The following is a 17,394-nucleotide window of genomic DNA, read 5'->3' as shown; positions in this document are numbered from 1 at the left end:
TGGAAACATATTTTTTACTTATAAGTTATTATTAAAGGGAGATGTGTCTGTGAGGCGCCCATGTGTGAGGAGCAGATCCCGTTTCTGTGTTGGGTCTTCGTCTTCGGACACGTATTTGTCCTTTGCGTGATGGGCACCTCCCGGACAGGACAGCATATCAACAGTGCTTTATGTAATAACCTGTAAATTCCAGAAGTCCAGTCGAGACTGGCTTTCACCCCCCCCCCCCCCCCCCACAAAAAATAAAAAAAAGCTTCACTCGATGGCTTGGCTTTTGAAAAGTAAAAGTAGTTCAACCATCTGACCTCTCTCCCAAGAATCGAGACTCAAACGGGTCCTCAGAAGTCAGAAGTTGCAGATCGGGGTTCACCATTAGGCTTCAGACGAGTTTAAGTCAAGACTCAAGATACCATAAATTTTGATCACGTAAATAACTGACCAACAAATCGCCGTAGTGAGTAGGACTGGGATCTGTGGTACCGTAAAGACAATAATTATAGCCGGAAAACTTCAACCAATCAGACTCCTTTATAAATAAAGTAACCAATCAGAAATACTATGCCGGTTTAGTTGAAGCCCGAAAGACTGATTGGTTTGGTACCGTACCTTTTTCCTTATCTACATTTGCTTGTTGGGAATCGCCGGCTTCTCTCTACTTATACAGACGAAAATGAGATTCCGGAATAATCTCCACCTCTTTTCCAGTTCTAGCCAACATTCTGCTAGAATTGGAAAGCCTGGACTAAACTAAATTCCGGCAAAATCATTAATATTGCCTTAAAAATCAATTATTCTAGTAAAAATTGGCGGGAAATAACTCGATTATCCGCTGTTGGAACCACTCTTTTCTCGTTGCCGTTGGATCCCAAGATTTTCAACAGTTCAACCACTATCTCTTCTCGCAGAAGATGAGTCTAGGGTTTCACCAGTTCTTTTGCCTTGCCCCTCCACCTCCACAGCATAACTCGAGGTTCGCCGGCAGTGAACTTGTCGTTTTCCACAAGTATCCGGCGAAACCCGGCTTCGGTTCTCCAAGGACGAAGCTAGAATTACACCGGAGAGCTGCTTCGATCACCGGTTCCGACGCTGGATATTCCGGTAAAAGTTCACTCTCCAAGAATTTAATAGTTTATTTACGCTTGTGCAATCCTATAGTTGGTAAATAATCTTGACAGGCAGCTTTTGATCTTGCTATCGCAAGATTACATTTGGTCTATGTAGAACGAACCTCTTTTTCTGTCAATTGGAAGACGTGGAATATAACTCCGACTTAAAAGCTATGAACTTCTCTAGTTTTTAGTTAAATTGACTGAATTCAGAGCCACTAATCTTTCATAAAACCAATATTCTTTGCCCCAAGATTTGAACAACGTTCACACTTATGTGTGCGTAAGGTGGTCACTTCTTTCAGATATTGTTCTATAAGCATCTTGAGCATTTAGACTTTTCTGGATTTCTAAGGAATAGTTAATCCATTCTATATATTTTTTTTCTTCAGAGCAATTACCGGATAGCGAAAAGAAGCGGACAACGCAGAAAATAGCTGGCATTGATCAGGATGAATTATTGGATCCAATGGTCTTAGCTGATCGAGACAGTTTTTTTTGTGAGTTTAAAGGGGTGCATATACACCATAAGATATGTGAGGAAAATGATCAAACAGAGCACTCGTTACACAGTCATGCTGCTTCTCAACTTACCTACCAGACTAAAAAGATTGGCATGCCCATTATTCTACTACATGGTTTTGGAGCCTCTGTGTTTTCATGGGAACGAGCCATGAAGCCTTTGGCACAGGTCACTGGTGGGAAAGTTCTTGCTTTTGACAGGCCAGCCTTCGGGCTAACATCAAGGGTGAATTACTCCCGTGCTAGTGATGATTCAAAACCTTTAAATCCGTACTCCCTGGCATTTTCTGTGCTAGCGACCCTGTCTTTCATTGACATCTTAGCCGCTGAGAAGGCAATACTTATAGGGTATGTAAGTTTTGAATTTCACATTATTGTTCATCGTTGTCATCTCATATAAAATCTAGCCGTGCCTATTGGAATGATATCTAGTTGATATGACATTTTGCACGGAAAGCATCCCAGGTGGATGAACCCACTAAGGAGATCTTCAGTTAAAAAATTGGATTTGATTAGATTGTAGTAAACATCAGAGCTTAGTCAACATTTTTCCTGCAACAAACTTAATTTGTTAGTAGAACTCAAATCTTTCTCCTCTCCTGCAACCTTTCAATTCTGACAGCTAAAATCTGTCCAACCTGGAAATATGAGCTCCCAGGCACTCGGCCGGTTCTCTTGTAGCAGTTGATACGTATTTCGAGGCTCCTGAGAGTGTTGCTGCTCTGATCCTTGTTGCCCCAGCAATTCTGGCCCCATATGTTTTACCTAAAGGTGTCAAAGGAAACCAAATGAGAAGAGAAAACCAGAACCAAGATAACAGATCGAGTTCAAATATCATTGAGAATTCATTTATCAGGATTGGAAGGACTTTGTCAAAGATCTTTGTGTACATTGCTCAAGGGATAATGCAGATGCTAAAAGGGATGGTTGATATGATCAGTTCTGTGTATAAGAAAGCCTTAAAAGCAGTTCTGCGTTCGGCCTTTGGGGTAATGTTGGTAAGTGAGCTTATTATTATCTTCTTTGGTTAGTTTCTATAGTTAATACATGTGGATTTAACTGTAAGATCTACTTGTCTTCATGTTTTAGACCTACTCAACTAAATGTGTGTCACTTGATCAACTAGTATGCCTAAAGCATCCCTCCACACTGTATGTATCCTGATTTTGCACAATCACCATTTCTTCCAATTAAGCATGACTCAACTAAGCTATTACTAGTGTATTCTGAGTGGCTTGGCTGTTGCCACTAGTGTATTTTGACGGTGTTAACTACAACTTGGATGTGTTCATATTCCAAAATTTCCTTTCTATGCTCTTTTTTCAAACTTCAAAGCCTGTCAAGTATTATTGACGCTTAAAATCCTTTCTAGGAGGCTTGCTTGTTGCCACTAGTGTATTCTGACAACCTTAACTACAACTTGGATGGTTTCCTATTCTTATTTTCCTTTCTATCTTGCTTTAAACTTGAAATCCAGACAATTATTCCCGGTGCTTTAAAACCTTTTCTTTTCTTTTTCTTATTTAATTGGAGAAAGAACAAAAGACTGGTTCTGGTGGTGATTATTCAAATCATCTAGGGGCCAAGATGCTTTCCTGTTGCCACTAGTGTCTTCTGACTGCCTTAACTACAATTTGGATAGGTTCATATTCCTAATTCCTTTCTATTCGTTCTTCTTCAAACTTCAAAGCTAGATAAGTATTCCCTATGTTGTAATTTTTTTTATTTTTTTCTTATTTAATTGGAGAAAGAAGAAAAGTCTTGTTGAGGTGTATTGCTGATGCTTGCTAGTTGCCACTAGTATATTCTGGCGATCGTAAGTACAATTTGGATTGTTTCTATTCCCAATTTCCTTTCTCTCCCGCTTCTTCAATCTTCAAAGCCAAACATGTATTGCTGATGCTTTAAAACCTTTTCTTTTATTTTCTTATTTAATTGGAGAAACAATAAAAAACTGGTCAGCGTGGCGATTATTCAAATCACCCAGGGGCCAAGAGTCTTGTTAGTTGCCATTAGCACAAGGTGACAACCTTAACTACAATCTGAATGGGTTCATATTCCTAATTTCCTTCATATCCTACTTGTTCAAACTTTGAATTCAAACATTTACTTCTATCTTGCTTCTTCAAACTTCAAAGCCATACAAGCTTTCCTGACTCTTTAAAATCTTTTTTTTTTTCTTATTTAATTGGAGAAAGAATAAAAGACTGGTTGCGGTGGTGGTTATTCAAATCATTCAGGGGCCAGGAGGCTTGCTAGTTGCCACTAGTGTGTTGTGATAACCTTAACTACACTTTGAATGGGTTCCTATTCCTAATTTCCTTTCTATTCTTTCTTCTTCAAACTTCAAAACAATACATGTATTCCTGACTCTTTAGAACTTTTCTTTTCCTTTTTTTCTTATTTAATTGGAAAAAGAAGAAAAGACTAATGAGGACTATTTCAAATCACCCAAGGTGAAGAGGCTTGCTAGTTGCTACTAGTGTATTCAATCAATTGTAACTACAATTTGGATCGGTTCCTATTCATAATTTCCTTTCTATCCTACTTCTTCAAACTTCATACCTAGACAAGTTATCATGATGCTTTAAAACCTTTTTTTTTTCTTATTTAATTGGAAAAAGAAGAAAAGATTGGTTGGGGTGGTAATTACTCAATTCACCCAGGGGCCAAGAGGGTTGCCTATTTCCACTAGCATATTTTCGACAACCTTAATTACAATTTGGATTGTTTCCTATTTCTATTTCCCTATCAACATATGGGTATTGTTTTTATTTGCATCAGTGATTTAAAAGGCATGCCTAGGCGCATTTTAGGGTGGGCGCCTCGCCCAAGTCCTAGGTGCAGCCCATTCAAAAGGCGCACACCTGGTGTGCTTAGGCATGCGCCCGGTGCGCCTTGTGCCTTAGCCCAGGCGTGTGCCTTTTGAAAATTTGCCGCTTTTTCCCTTTTTTTGAGTTTGGCCGTTGGGCCCGGGGCGTTTGCTCGCTCACCAAAGCTTCAAGAACCCCCTCTTTGGTAATGTTTTCCATTCATTCATTTTAATAAAATATCTTCTTAAAAGCAATTAAAACTATAAAATTATTATTTTTCGTGTGAAATCAAAGAATTTAAGACCCTAACATGGACTTGTTTGGGCTTGCCTCGAGGGGCGTGGCACAAAGGCGGTTCGTAGAATTATTAATGTAATATATCACATTAGCTACTTGATGCAATTGAGAAAAAAAAAAGAGATTGTTGGTTTTATATGCTTGAAAATGTTTTATATGTTTGATTTCATTTTTTAAATTCTCATGTGAATATGCTTTACATATTATATTTATGTATTTTAATTTTAGATAATAGGTTTTTTAAAACATTTATTTTAAAACTTAAGTTGATATTTTTATTAATATTATGTTTTATAATTTTTTGCATTTTTTTTAAATTGTGCGCCTTGCCTCAAAAAGGCCCGCACCTCGCCTTGCGCTTTTAAAACACTGATTTTCATGGAAGGGAGAGGAATGATGATTTAGGGGTAGAGGAGGAGGCTAGTGAGTTTGGTAGTTCTGGAGCTGAGGATTCAAACGGAGAGGATTATAAAGATTAGAGGGTTCAAATATGGAGAAGTGGTGTTATAAAAGTGGGGAAATTGGTATGGAGAATTGGGAGCTCAAGAAATTGATGGGGGAGTGGGGCGCTGAAGATATTTATACAGATGGGAGACAAACAATTTAAAAATTATGCATTTAGGGTCTGGAGATAATAGCATTTTTCCAAGTTGAGATCCTTGGTTTGACTGCTAGTGGTTATTGCTTTATTTGTCTCGTCTTGTTCTGTTCATTGATTTTGAATTGGCTTGATTTTTGGGTTTGGGATTGTTATTAGAGCTTTGTGATTTGTCTTACTGTTTTCTCAATGCTTTTGCATTGTATTTTGATGGTTGCATTTTTCTTTTTACAAAATTCCTTTTAGTTACTTTAAAAAGTACATGGACATCTAAAACAGCATTTATTTTCCTATTTGTTTTTTGACATATTTTCATTATGTGTCTGCACTTCAATTGCTTCTTTGGTTGTGCAGGTAAGAATCATAATTGACAAATTTGGTATAGCTGCCATTCGAAATTCATGGTATGATGCAACTCAAATTAGTTCTCACACTTTGTGCGGTTATACAAAGGTAATTGCCTTGTCTTTGTCGGTTATGATTCTGTAAAATACAGCATTCTGAGTTTGTTATGAGAGTATTGTATTATGAAGCATTTAGACTGTATCAATTTTAATCTAACCTCTTTTCGTTCACTGTATTTTTTTCCAACACAGCCATTGAGGGTTAAAGACTGGGACAGAGCTCTTGTGGAATACACGATAGCCATGCTTACAGATGTTGAATCTGAATCAAAGCCACCACTAACAAAAAGGCTCCACGAGATCTCTTGTCCAGGTAACAATCATAAAATGCTGTTACTTTCCCACTTTATGTCAGCAAAAGAGGAAATAAGATCATGAATAATTCATTTTTGGTTATTATTGTAAAAGAAATTATTTTGTTTTAAACTAGAATACTAGATATGTACATGTGTAGCATCCTTGGACATTAAAAGGAAGTGGCACTAATGATAGTTATAGGAACATATTATTGGTTCATGTGCATAGAAGTACATTTATAGTGGTAGTACTAGTGGTATGGTGATGGGATTCCCTGCAAGCAAAACCTATGCACACACTCAGAAAGCATGGGAATCCAGCCACACATTTATCTCCCCATGAATTTAACATACATGTGTGGGAGATATTTCTAATGTGCAGCTGGATGCTATGTGAGTGGAGTTTATGCTTGCAGATCAGTAGTATGGGAGCACTTATCAATTTTTACTTGCGGAATTATTACTTCAAGTTTTCTGTAAGTTAAAAGTTGTTAGATCTCTGGAATACACTGGCTAGCCAATGACCATGTAGTCATCCCTCTATTGAGGTGGCACAGGTTCAAATCCTGTGAAAAAGCAGAAGGGGGAAGGGGGAAGGGGGGGGGGGGTGCGAGGAACACTCACTACGTATGCAACTTGGGCCAGGTGCAACATGCACAAGTTGCGCTGCCATTTCAGGGTTGTGGTCTGGACCTTGGCCTTGGACTCAAATCTTGGGCTTTTCCCAAACTTGAGCTGGGATTGGGTGATCCAACTATGTGTATGTGTAGAAAATATGTTATTATCTTGTACGCATGCATTTATTTACATATCACTCTTTCTTTAGAATTTATGGCAACTGATGAAAAAGTTTTAAGTTGCATACTATGCATGGTAAACGCAGCCAATATATAAAAAACCCCCTTATTCCCATGATATAGAAAGGGATAGCTGGCCTTCCTACAAAAGTTTGGCAAGTGACGACAGTGGGTGGATGCTCTAAAAAGTAAGGGACACATGAAGAGAACTAGAATAATGATAGGATTTGTAGTTAGGAGTAGGGGCTTGGAAGATGGGGTTAGGTCTAAGGAGGGGTTTAGGATGGATGTTTAAATTTAAGATTACAAATGATGGCTCTAAGGCCTCTAGCATGATGGAAAATAATCTAAAACTCTGCATACAAGAATTTTTTAGAGTGGGAAAGATGTGGAACCCTTTGTAGTAAAAGGAGATGGTGGTGAAAACACTAGGCTAATTGAAGATGTTTATGTAATGGTGGTCAGTGCTGCAGAGTTGATTTTCTTGCAACATTGAGAAGTTGTTTGACCATACAAGGGGAATTGCTCTATCATACCTAATTGCATCCCTTGCTGAGATTCAATGCAGGACCATGGCTACGTTATTGTGCTAGTTGGGCAGGAATAGGGCTGAAAATGGTATCAATTTGCCCAAATTCGGAATTAAATCCAGTTCAGTTAAGGCAATCCAAGTTCAATACTTTTATAATTGGATCAATAATGGATCCACCCAAATTGGACCTGATATGATCAGATCCAATAATATTGAAACATAAATGCTTATATCTAGATAAAATTAATGTTTGTTTGTTTTCCATGGGCCATTAGTTAAAGTCCAAGTCTTATTATTCACGATACACAATATCAAATTCATTTTGTTAATAAAATATATTTTCCAAATCATTTTCAGTTTACTTTATCAATGGTATTCAATATCTGAATTTGATTTGAGCCTGATTTGAATTTGATGGATATGGTGAATCCACTTATTAATGGATCAAATTTCTTTTTGCTAAGTATTATTAGTGGATCAAATTTTCAAAAAGAAAAATTAATGGATCAAATTTGGATCTAGGTATATCCATTTCAATCCAATCTGTTTGCAGCCCTAGGTATGAAATGAGCCACTTGCTAACCTGGTAAGTGTTAACAGCATCCTAAACCCCAAGGGTAGGGTAGGTAATATGTTGGATGCTAAAGGTGCATGGAATCTGAACTGCAATAGTGCAGTGATAATTATCTTTTGATAATACCCTTCCTGATTCCTAAATCAACTCCTCATTATTAAATGTTTTTTTCATCAATACAGATCCACTCTTAAACAAGGATGAAGACATTTAAAATCTACTTGACATTCAGTTTACACCCTAGGATGTCAAACCATGCTTGGAAGGCTTTGAAAAGAAAGCTGCCTACTGGCAAGAATTTTATGCTTGATCTCAAATTGGCATCCAAGCTATGTTACCCAGATATGGAAAGGACAAAGGATGGACAACTCTCAAATATTGAGTTTACATTAAAAATTGAAGTATCCCCATGAAACAATTTTACAAGGTATCTTGGTGTCATATCTGGGTAAAGTGGATGATGTCAATCATCTCCAATAGAAGTTATTTTGCAGAGGAAGTTCAGACAATGCTCAGCCCTTTTCTCAAGATGCAATCAAATCTGGAATTAGAACGTTGAAGAGAGATGCTTAATTTGCTTCAGACAAGTATCTGGCAGGAATCAATTTACTATACTTCTTTGGCATAGTCCCTATTATAGGATTGTGGGAGATATAACTTAGTGAACTTGATAAGGTATGACGATGCATGACAGCATCCTTCTTTTGCAGTTAAATGCATACTTAGTATATAAAGGATGTTGAAAACTTACTCCAATCCAATCCTCAGTGTAAATAGCCTGAAGGCATCCTCTCAACAGTCCAAATATGCTGCACTATCGGGTTATTATACTTGGATGGTGGACCAAACTGAACTCAGGGCAGAGAAACCCATGAGCAAGTAGATGGAGTGGATGCATAAGAGATTGGACAGGAAACTTATGGGCATGGTTTGAACAACACAGTTGAAGCCAGACCTTGTTTCAACGAAATACATTTCTGGATCCATCTCCAAATGCAAACTAGAATCCATATTGAATGTGATCTTACAATTCTACTTGAAGCCATTTATGGTTGAATAAACCCACCATGGAATCATGGATGATAAGACTGGGTTAGTAGGATAGTCAACCTTCTGCAGCAAATAGACTGATAGTAAGCATGAAGTTGGTGAGTGTAACCGAGTGGCCAATGGTCTAGCCAAGTTAGATGGAGATCCACGTTAGAGGATGGTCTTTTGACATATTTGGATAACATTCATGAGAAATTAGAGGAATTATGGTTGTCAATAGATCTGGTACTTCAAATATATATATATATATACCGAGTGGCCAATGGTCTAGCCAAGTTAGATGGAGATCCACGTTAGAGGATGGTCTTTTGACATATTTGGATAACATTCATGAGAAATTAGAGGAATTATGGTTGTCAATAGATCTGGTACTTCAAATATATATATATATATATATATATTATAATTAGTACTTCAAATATATTGCACCTTGTAGATCGAGTCCTTTAAATTTTCTGGCATAAAATTCTATGTTCCCACCCTCTAATCTAACTGTTAGCTTCCTACTTTTGGCCAAGTGGGAAACCTACAGTTCTATATCAGAATTACACCTACCACCCTCTTGTAGGTTGTATATATATAATGCCAATACTTGCCTTGGCTTCACGTCCAGACCACCCACCATGTGTAAAATCTAATCCATTTATTTTCCTCTATTTGCAATCTACTCGTTTCTCTCTCTATTTTCCTCTCTTCTCTTGCATGGGCACTTCTACATGCCACTATAATTTAGTTTCCCAACTTGAACAAAAAACCATTACAAAGGCTTTCAAGACATAATATTGATGTAGGTCCCATTCTTCTAGGTTGAGTGTATTGTTTAATTACAAATGAAACCTAATTTAGTCTCCTAAATGAAATAAAAAGCCAAGCCTAGATGCTTCAAGTGTCAAGACTTGCTGGGTGGATGGTGGGATCTAAACAAAATGGGCATGCATAGTTGCCCCATACTGAGTACTGGGTCATTAACCAGTTTTAATAAAATTTAAGGGTCTGGCCAGGGAATTCTATTTGGTTCATATATCTGTGTGTGTGTTTCCTCATACTGACCAATGAGATGAGTGATTCATGTCAGATTTAAGAAAGAAACTTCAACTGTGAAACGAAGTCCAATCAAACCTTGACAGAGGTTCTGTTTCCTTATTCTGACATGTTTCAGCCTTTGATGTGGAATCATCTTATTGGTAAACACTCAAAAGTATGAGCCAAAGCGAACTTGTCCTTACATGAATCCATGAAGGGTAATTACCCAATGTTGTCCAAGCTATCCGGGGTCTTGGGAAGAGTGGATTGGATACAGACCTAACCTTTGGCACTTTTTGCATAAGGTGGTTTCTCTCAGACTTGAATCTGTTTTCCCATGATTGTTGGCCCGATATTTTACCATTGCACCATGTAATGTCCCCTTACCCTGGATGAACCCCAGGTTAAAATAAAAAGAAAAAAAAAGGTGAAGTGCAATACAAGTAGGAATTGTTATCAACCTTCCAAGTGCAACGATGAAGATGAAGTATGACCAAGGAAAGAACCTTGAATTATATTGTCCTTGTAAACACTAAATAAAATGCTTTGTAATGAGTTTTGTAAAAATGATACTTTCTGTTGATTCTTGTCTCCATTTGCTTATCTAATGCAGTGTTGATTGTCACTGGTGATACCGATCGACTTGTCCCCTACTGGAATTCTGAGAGGCTATCAGAAGCTATACCTGGCTCCTGCCTTGAAGTAATTAAGAACTGTGGCCACTTACCACATGAAGAGAGGGTTGAGGAGTTCATTGCAGTTGTCCAGAATTTTCTTCAGAGAGTTTTTGGAGCTTCTAAGGAGCAGCTTTTGCAAATATCAGCTTGACACTTTATAATGGTTATTCTCCGTAGGTTTTCATATATTTATCTTTTTATTTCCTTTCTTTTTTAGTTGTCGGGTTTACATGGATGGAAGAAAAAAAAAGAAAAAAGAACGAATGCAACATATAATATAAAATGTATGGTAGCGCAGGCTCCACCAGTCATTGAAGATGGTATCACGACACCCTGATGAAGAAAATCTTAGGGTAGGGATCTTCATTATTTCATTAAATAAAAGGGTAAAGAATAGTCTCGTTCACTAGGGTGATCTGTAGAAGGGGAGAAGTCTTCATCATCTCATTTAGCTTGATTATTGTTGTTTGTAGCTTTCTCTTGGAATGGAAACCGTGCACTGCATGGATAAGAATCATGAGATGAGAATGGAGATTTCTTATTGTTGTTGTCGTTTGATAGCAAACAGGTTCTATATTCTAAATACTTAATCTGCCTCTATGAGCATGAGGAGCCCCATCTTTCTCCATGTGATGGGATATTGAAAGGGATGTGAATTGGTGGCAATCCACTGGAGCTCATGTTTGTCCTTGGGAGCGGCTAAGGCCCACCTAAAACTCTGATTCAAACCTAACTCTCCATGTATGATCGGTATTCAGCTCTGGATATATATATATATATATTAACCCAGGATAAAAGTTAATTAAAATATCTCCTACTTGCCTAACTGGGTGGGAGGAAATCTTTCCCTCTCTCCTCAGGGATCCCTAGCCCGGAAAGAAATATCAATTGGTATTCCTTTTTTGCTGTAATTGGAAGTTCCCGTCCCGACCTGGCTTTGTAACGTCCGATCAACAGTTTTTTAAATTTTTCATGTGAAGGGTTGTTCCCTGAGGCTGCTCTCTAGGGAAAAACGGGCTCCCCTTGCAACTTTGAGTGTGAATCGTCTATCAAGGCTCAGCTTTGTTTTCCAGCGGCATCTATTCTGGTCTAGCGCAGTATTTGTTGTTGAGGCCCTGAGGTCATCCCCTCGACCGCAAATCACTGGAGTTTCCATACCGACAATACAATATTGTGTAATGAGATAAGACAGGCCTCAACCAGGCGTATTGGACAGAGAGAAGAATTGAAGAAACAGACAAAAAGCGAAATTGCATTACCTGACCTTTGACTTCATGATGAGAAAATTCTCGAGAAATAACTATAGTAAAACCAGGAATCAGCAGAAAGGCCACAACTTATAAATCTCAAGGCTCCGTTTGGGAGGAATACAAATACAAATATGTACAGTATAAAATCTTGTTTATTTTATTGTATATGTAAACCTTGTTTTGTACAGTATATATCATGATCTTTAAAATCGGATTAAACCGGATGGATAGACCAAAAAACCGGGAATTGATCGTTTTTCACTAAAATTAGATTTTTGCAAAGAAAAATGTTGATTTGGTCAACAAACCGCTAACCGGGCATTCAAACCGTTCAACGGTTTTAACCATTTTTTTATCAGAACGAGTCATTCGACCCAGGGACCAGACCCCTGACCGGTTCACTATCCAAATCGATTTTAAAAAACTTGTTACATATTTCGATTTTAAAAAACTTGTTACAAAAGCAGGAACATTTCCATGAAGCCGTTAAGCAAGCTCCAGTAGACGTCTGATCAGATCTATCGTCCTTCGTGGGCGTAAAACACTGTAAACAGGTGATTGGAGGAATCTGATTTGACAACTTGGTCAATATAAGCGTGTAATGTACCTCCTCGTCATCTGAGAAATTAATGAGGTTTTGTTCAAGATCATTAGTGGAAAATCAGTTTAAACTGATTGAGCTCAATGCAGGAATAGGATGAGACCTTTCTGCAGGAAGGTTGGTTTTGCATTTACTCCTCAGAAAATTTGGCATATTTATGATATATGGTGATCAATTTATTCAACTGTAATTGTCATCTGAAGGTGGAATCTAAATAGGCCCACATATTTTCTCTTGAACAAAAAGAACCATAATGGAAAAAAACAAATAAATAATGGTCAAAGAATATATCCTTCGTTCATGGTTTTAAAACTGATTCGGAGACTAAACCAGTCAGGGGTCCGGTTACTGGGTCGAACGGTCCGACCATTCAAACCAAATGGTTGGTCTGTTTTAATAAAAATTTTAAAAAATAAAATAAAAAACGGTTAAAACCGTTTGAATGGTTAATCATCCGAATCTACGGTTTATTAACCAAAATCAATAATTTTTTGAAAAAATTCAATTTGGGGAAAAACCAGAACTGATCACCTGACCAGTTCCCAGTTTTTTTCCAGTTTGATCCGATTTTCAAAACCATGCCTTCGTTAGTTCATCACAAAACAGAAAGGATGTAAAGCTTTTTCGATTTTTCAGGGTTAATATTCCATTATTTTTTTCTAAAGCACAATTTTCGGAAATATTACCTTTAGCTGTTAAAGAACGTAATGGTTTTCTTTAATATTGCACATTATTTGCACCTGTGATGGGAGACAACTGGATTATATGAGTGCATAATTATTTCAAAAAAAAAAAAAACAAACAAAAGAATCAGTTACATTTAACCACAAAAGACCTGGATTCTGAGTGCAGAATCTAATATTTCATCCGCGCTAAATCGGTAGTGAGAGGAACAATAAAGAATGACTTATAGGGCCGTTGATACAGTTTATCTGATTAAGTGCGTTTATCTATATTTTTTTATTTTCTAGGTAAATAAGACAATGACCATTTTAGTCATAAAAATCTATTATTAAAAGGAATATTTTTATTTCATCTCAGGGGCATTCTTTTTTGGACTTTGGGAGAGGAAAAATTGGTCAATAGGATTTTGGTTTTCATTGACCAAGAATCCCATGTTCTTTTTTCAGATTTATGTGGAGACTAAGAAAAGTTTATTTTCCTGGGTACCGCTTACCAGGGATCTCACGGTGTTGTCTCATCTCTATTTGAGCCTTCAAAATGTCTGAAGTTAGTAATGCAACTTAAGTATTTATATGCATACAATCTAATTAAATTGAAGAATATATACTTAGAGCAAAGGTGTCATATTTCAAATAGAAGGAAATGTGAATCCAGTAGAGAAATGGGTAACCATAGCTCGCACTGTTCTCTACTTAATTACATGTGATCCACCCCCCAACTGGCCCTTGCATGATTCAACTAGTAGCCAACTAGTAGCTTATAGCAGTTTGATGATATTGTTAGAATATGCAATAATTACATCAAGAGGTATATTGGTATTGGTAAACTTTTCTTTCCTCTAAACTCTTGGATGCAAAGAATGTTGTTCTAAATTCTGAAAGTTGTCAAATGTCTATTTTGATTTCATATATAATAATTTTTGTTTGTTTATTTAATTCAATAAAAAAATATTATTAAAAATTATTATGATGATTAATAATTAACTAATAACAATTAATAAATATTGTTATTTAATAATTAATTAATGATTAATATTTAACTAAATTTTAATTTATAATTAATACTAATTATTATAATTATTAATTATTAATTAGTTATTAATTAACTTTTAATTGTAATAATAATAATTATTGTAACTAATAATTAATAACAATTGTTATTGCATATGAGGCCCTTGAGTCATAAGGAAAGAGAATTTGTATTTTGGGGGTATCATTGAAAAATGAAAATACATATATATATATAAGATTTCTCTTTAAGAGATAAGAGGAACAACCATTTTCCTCTTAAAGTTGTAAGAATTCTCTTAAGAAGTAAGAGTTAAGAGGAATCCAACAAGCCCTTTAGTCTCATGTAAACCCACCCACCAGTAAAGTAAAATGCAGGTTTACAGAACTAAGGCAGTCAATGGATCAGTTTTGAATTGGACCCCTTCCAATCCAAAATCAATTTGGACGGATTGGACAAACCGATAAGACATTGGATTGGACAAATCCGGTCCAAAATATTTATTAGATTGGATTGGACCATCACAAATTAATATTGGATTAGGTTGGATTAAGTCAATATCTGATTCATTGGATTAGGTTGAAACCAATCTAAAATCAAAATGAATTTGAACAGATTGAACGGTCCAAACATTGAATTAAACTGGTCTAAATTGGTCCAAAACATTCATTGAATTGGATTGAACTTGGTCCATTTATAATGAACTCACATTGGATTGGATCGGATTGGACCAAATCCAATCCAATTGACACCCCCAGTTAGAACAGTAATAAGAATCCTTTCTTTTAAATATCTGAATTACTAATTACAACTTTCTTGTTTTGTTTTAAATATCTGAATTACTAATAGGATTTAGTTACACCATTGATCAATGTAAAGTTGTATGGGGGATTTACGCGTTTGGCTAGTTTTGTTTCATCTATTAATGTCATACTGCCTTTCTATCAAAAGCTTCCCTTTGGCCGAGAGGTTAAGGGGTGTGCGTGCTAAGTACATGGGGTTTCCCCGCGAGAGTTCGAATCTCTCAGACGACATTTACATGAACCCTTCAAAATAAATGTTTTGTATAAAAATAGGATAAAATATTTAAACAAAGTTTCATAAATAGCAAATTTTTTGTCCCTCTCTTCAACAAAGTTGGAGTTAGAAATGAGATGGAACCACAGATAGAATTAACAAAATTCCAGCCTCCACATTTTGAGCATCTAAGGCTCCGTTTGTTTTGTGGGAAGATTTGGGTGATATGGGATGAAAAAGTGTAAAAATTTTATTTTCCATTGTTTGATTTTACGTGGGAAAATAGTAGGAAAATTACCTAACACAAAACAAAGATCTCGGAGGTTTAATGTGCAAAGATCAATCTGCCCTCAACGCCGGTGAATGCCTTGGTGAGGATCGTCATCAATGGTGTTGTTACCTTGTGAGAAACTAGAATCAGCAGATTCCTCTGATCTAGGTTTTACCATGGCAGCAAATTCCTCTTGCTTACTTTATGCATATGCTTTTAATAGGTTGAGATGGCCAATGACTGTATCGGTGAGGAAGTCGAGAAGCTAGTGGTTGCAATCCCAAAATGAGGTGTTCTACTCCTTGAGAATGTTAGGTTTTACAAGGAAGAAGAGAAGAACGACCCTAAGTTTGACCTGTATGTGAATTATGCATTTGGCACAGCTCACAGAGCCAATGCTTCCAACAGAACGGGTTACAAAGTTCCTGAATGAAAGAAGGGTAGGATCCATCTAATGGACGCCATAAAGGTTGCGGAATGGGTGGGTGAATTTCAAACATTTCCTACCTTCTCCCAACTGGGAATCATATTCCCTAAATTTAGAATACAATATTCAAGGATCCTACTTGAACCATAATCAAACCAGATCTGTACCAAAAGATAAATGGGAGGAATATACCTGATCCGGAGAAGCAGTATCTCCCAAAGTTGGTGTTCACGCCCAAAGAATGCTCCAAGATCCGTTCCTGCTGAAGATGACACAGTTGTGGATGGAACAGAGCCAGCAGGGTGCATCCTACACACTGGATCCTTCACAAGAATCCTCTGAAAACACTAAACACTGAATCCTTTTAATCTTTGTTGCAAGACTAATGTCAAGAACAGATTTCTTGACTTTCTTTTTCTGCAAAGATCTAATCTTGCAAAAACAGATGGCGGCGGCAGGAGGAGAACCCTAAAGGCGAAAAGGCCGAATTGCCTTTTTCTTTTCTGGAGTATGAAAATTGAGATCCTATCTCAATTTGCAGGAGATATCCTATATCAATTCAAGGTGGTTCAAAATCTGATATTTCTCTCTCTTGGTTAGGGTTTCTTCTCCTTTCTTCTTGATTAAGAATCCTCCTAATTAGGAGTTATCCCAATCCAAATCAGTATTTGGATAGGGGATAATCTTAATCCTATCTGCAGATAAAGTTAGCTTACTCCTGATCTTATCAGGAGGTTACCAGATTCAAATCCAATTTGAATTTGGTCTCCAAGAGTGGATAAGGCAAAAGGCCCAATCCTTTTACTAACATTAATCACAGATTCATCCCAAGGATGGGTGATCATATCAGCCCACCTCGAAATGGGCTTCTGGCCCATTAAGTGTTCAGTGTCTAATTACTTTTCAATCTGCTGCCCAGTTGGGCTTCTTTGTATGGCGTGGGACCCAAGCATTGATCTACACACCAGCCACATGGGTTCGGCCCAGCCTTTAATACAAGGCCCAGCCGAATTCACTGAAAAACTCAATGAACCCCTTGAGTCCATCATATGGACCCTATGGGCCCAACACTTACATTAAGTGGTCCCTTGGCCAAGCCATCTTATAAAAACCTAGGGACTGTGGGCAGGTGCAAGATTAACCCATCAGGTATTATCCTCAATGGTCTTACACTTAACCTCTCAGCCCTTAATGATCAAGTACTGCCCGACAAGAGAGGACCTCTCCCTCGGCTGCAAGGAACAATGCCGCACTCTCCTCTCACATGGATCCCGGGAATTAAAACCATTTGCAAACAATTCGAAACGTACATATATGTATATAAAAATATATTAATTTTGCAAAACAAAATTGCAACGATTGAAATCAACTGCCGGCAGTTTGGTTTCCATCAGAGAGAGTGCATTCCCGATCATTACCCTTTGTCCGACAAAGTGGCTGATTCTGT

General features: G+C 37.2%; 1 protein-coding gene across 1 annotated transcript; it reads left to right on the top strand.

The window, feature by feature from the left end:
* Positions 1-558: 558 nt before the first annotated feature.
* Positions 559-11,230, top strand: LOC148853227 (alpha/beta-Hydrolases superfamily protein). The gene is made up of 6 exons (XM_088942576.1): positions 559-1,098; positions 1,499-1,976; positions 2,287-2,626; positions 5,691-5,789; positions 5,933-6,053; positions 10,626-11,230. The coding sequence occupies exons 1-6, from the start codon at positions 909-911 to the stop codon at positions 10,838-10,840; spliced, it is 1,443 nt and encodes a 480-aa protein (XP_088798702.1). The 5' UTR covers positions 559-908; the 3' UTR covers positions 10,841-11,230.
* Positions 11,231-17,394: the final 6,164 nt, after the last annotated feature.

Source organism: Nelumbo lutea, chromosome 5 (assembly GCF_056320005.1).
Source record: "Nelumbo lutea isolate HS-2025 chromosome 5, American lotus-T2T, whole genome shotgun sequence".
In the NCBI taxonomy this organism is placed as follows: domain Eukaryota; kingdom Viridiplantae; phylum Streptophyta; class Magnoliopsida; order Proteales; family Nelumbonaceae; genus Nelumbo; species Nelumbo lutea.
This window is presented reverse-complemented; position numbering and strand designations above follow the sequence as displayed.

Coding starts and splice junctions, on each gene's coding strand:
- LOC148853227 (XM_088942576.1), top strand. CDS start 909: ATGAGTCTAGGGTTTCACCAGTTCTTTTGCCTTGCCCCTCCACCTCCA. Junction 1,977..2,286: donor GAGAAGGCAATACTTATAGG/GTATGTAAGTTT, acceptor ATGAGCTCCCAG/GCACTCGGCCGGTTCTCTTG. Junction 6,054..10,625: donor CCACGAGATCTCTTGTCCAG/GTAACAATCATA, acceptor TATCTAATGCAG/TGTTGATTGTCACTGGTGAT.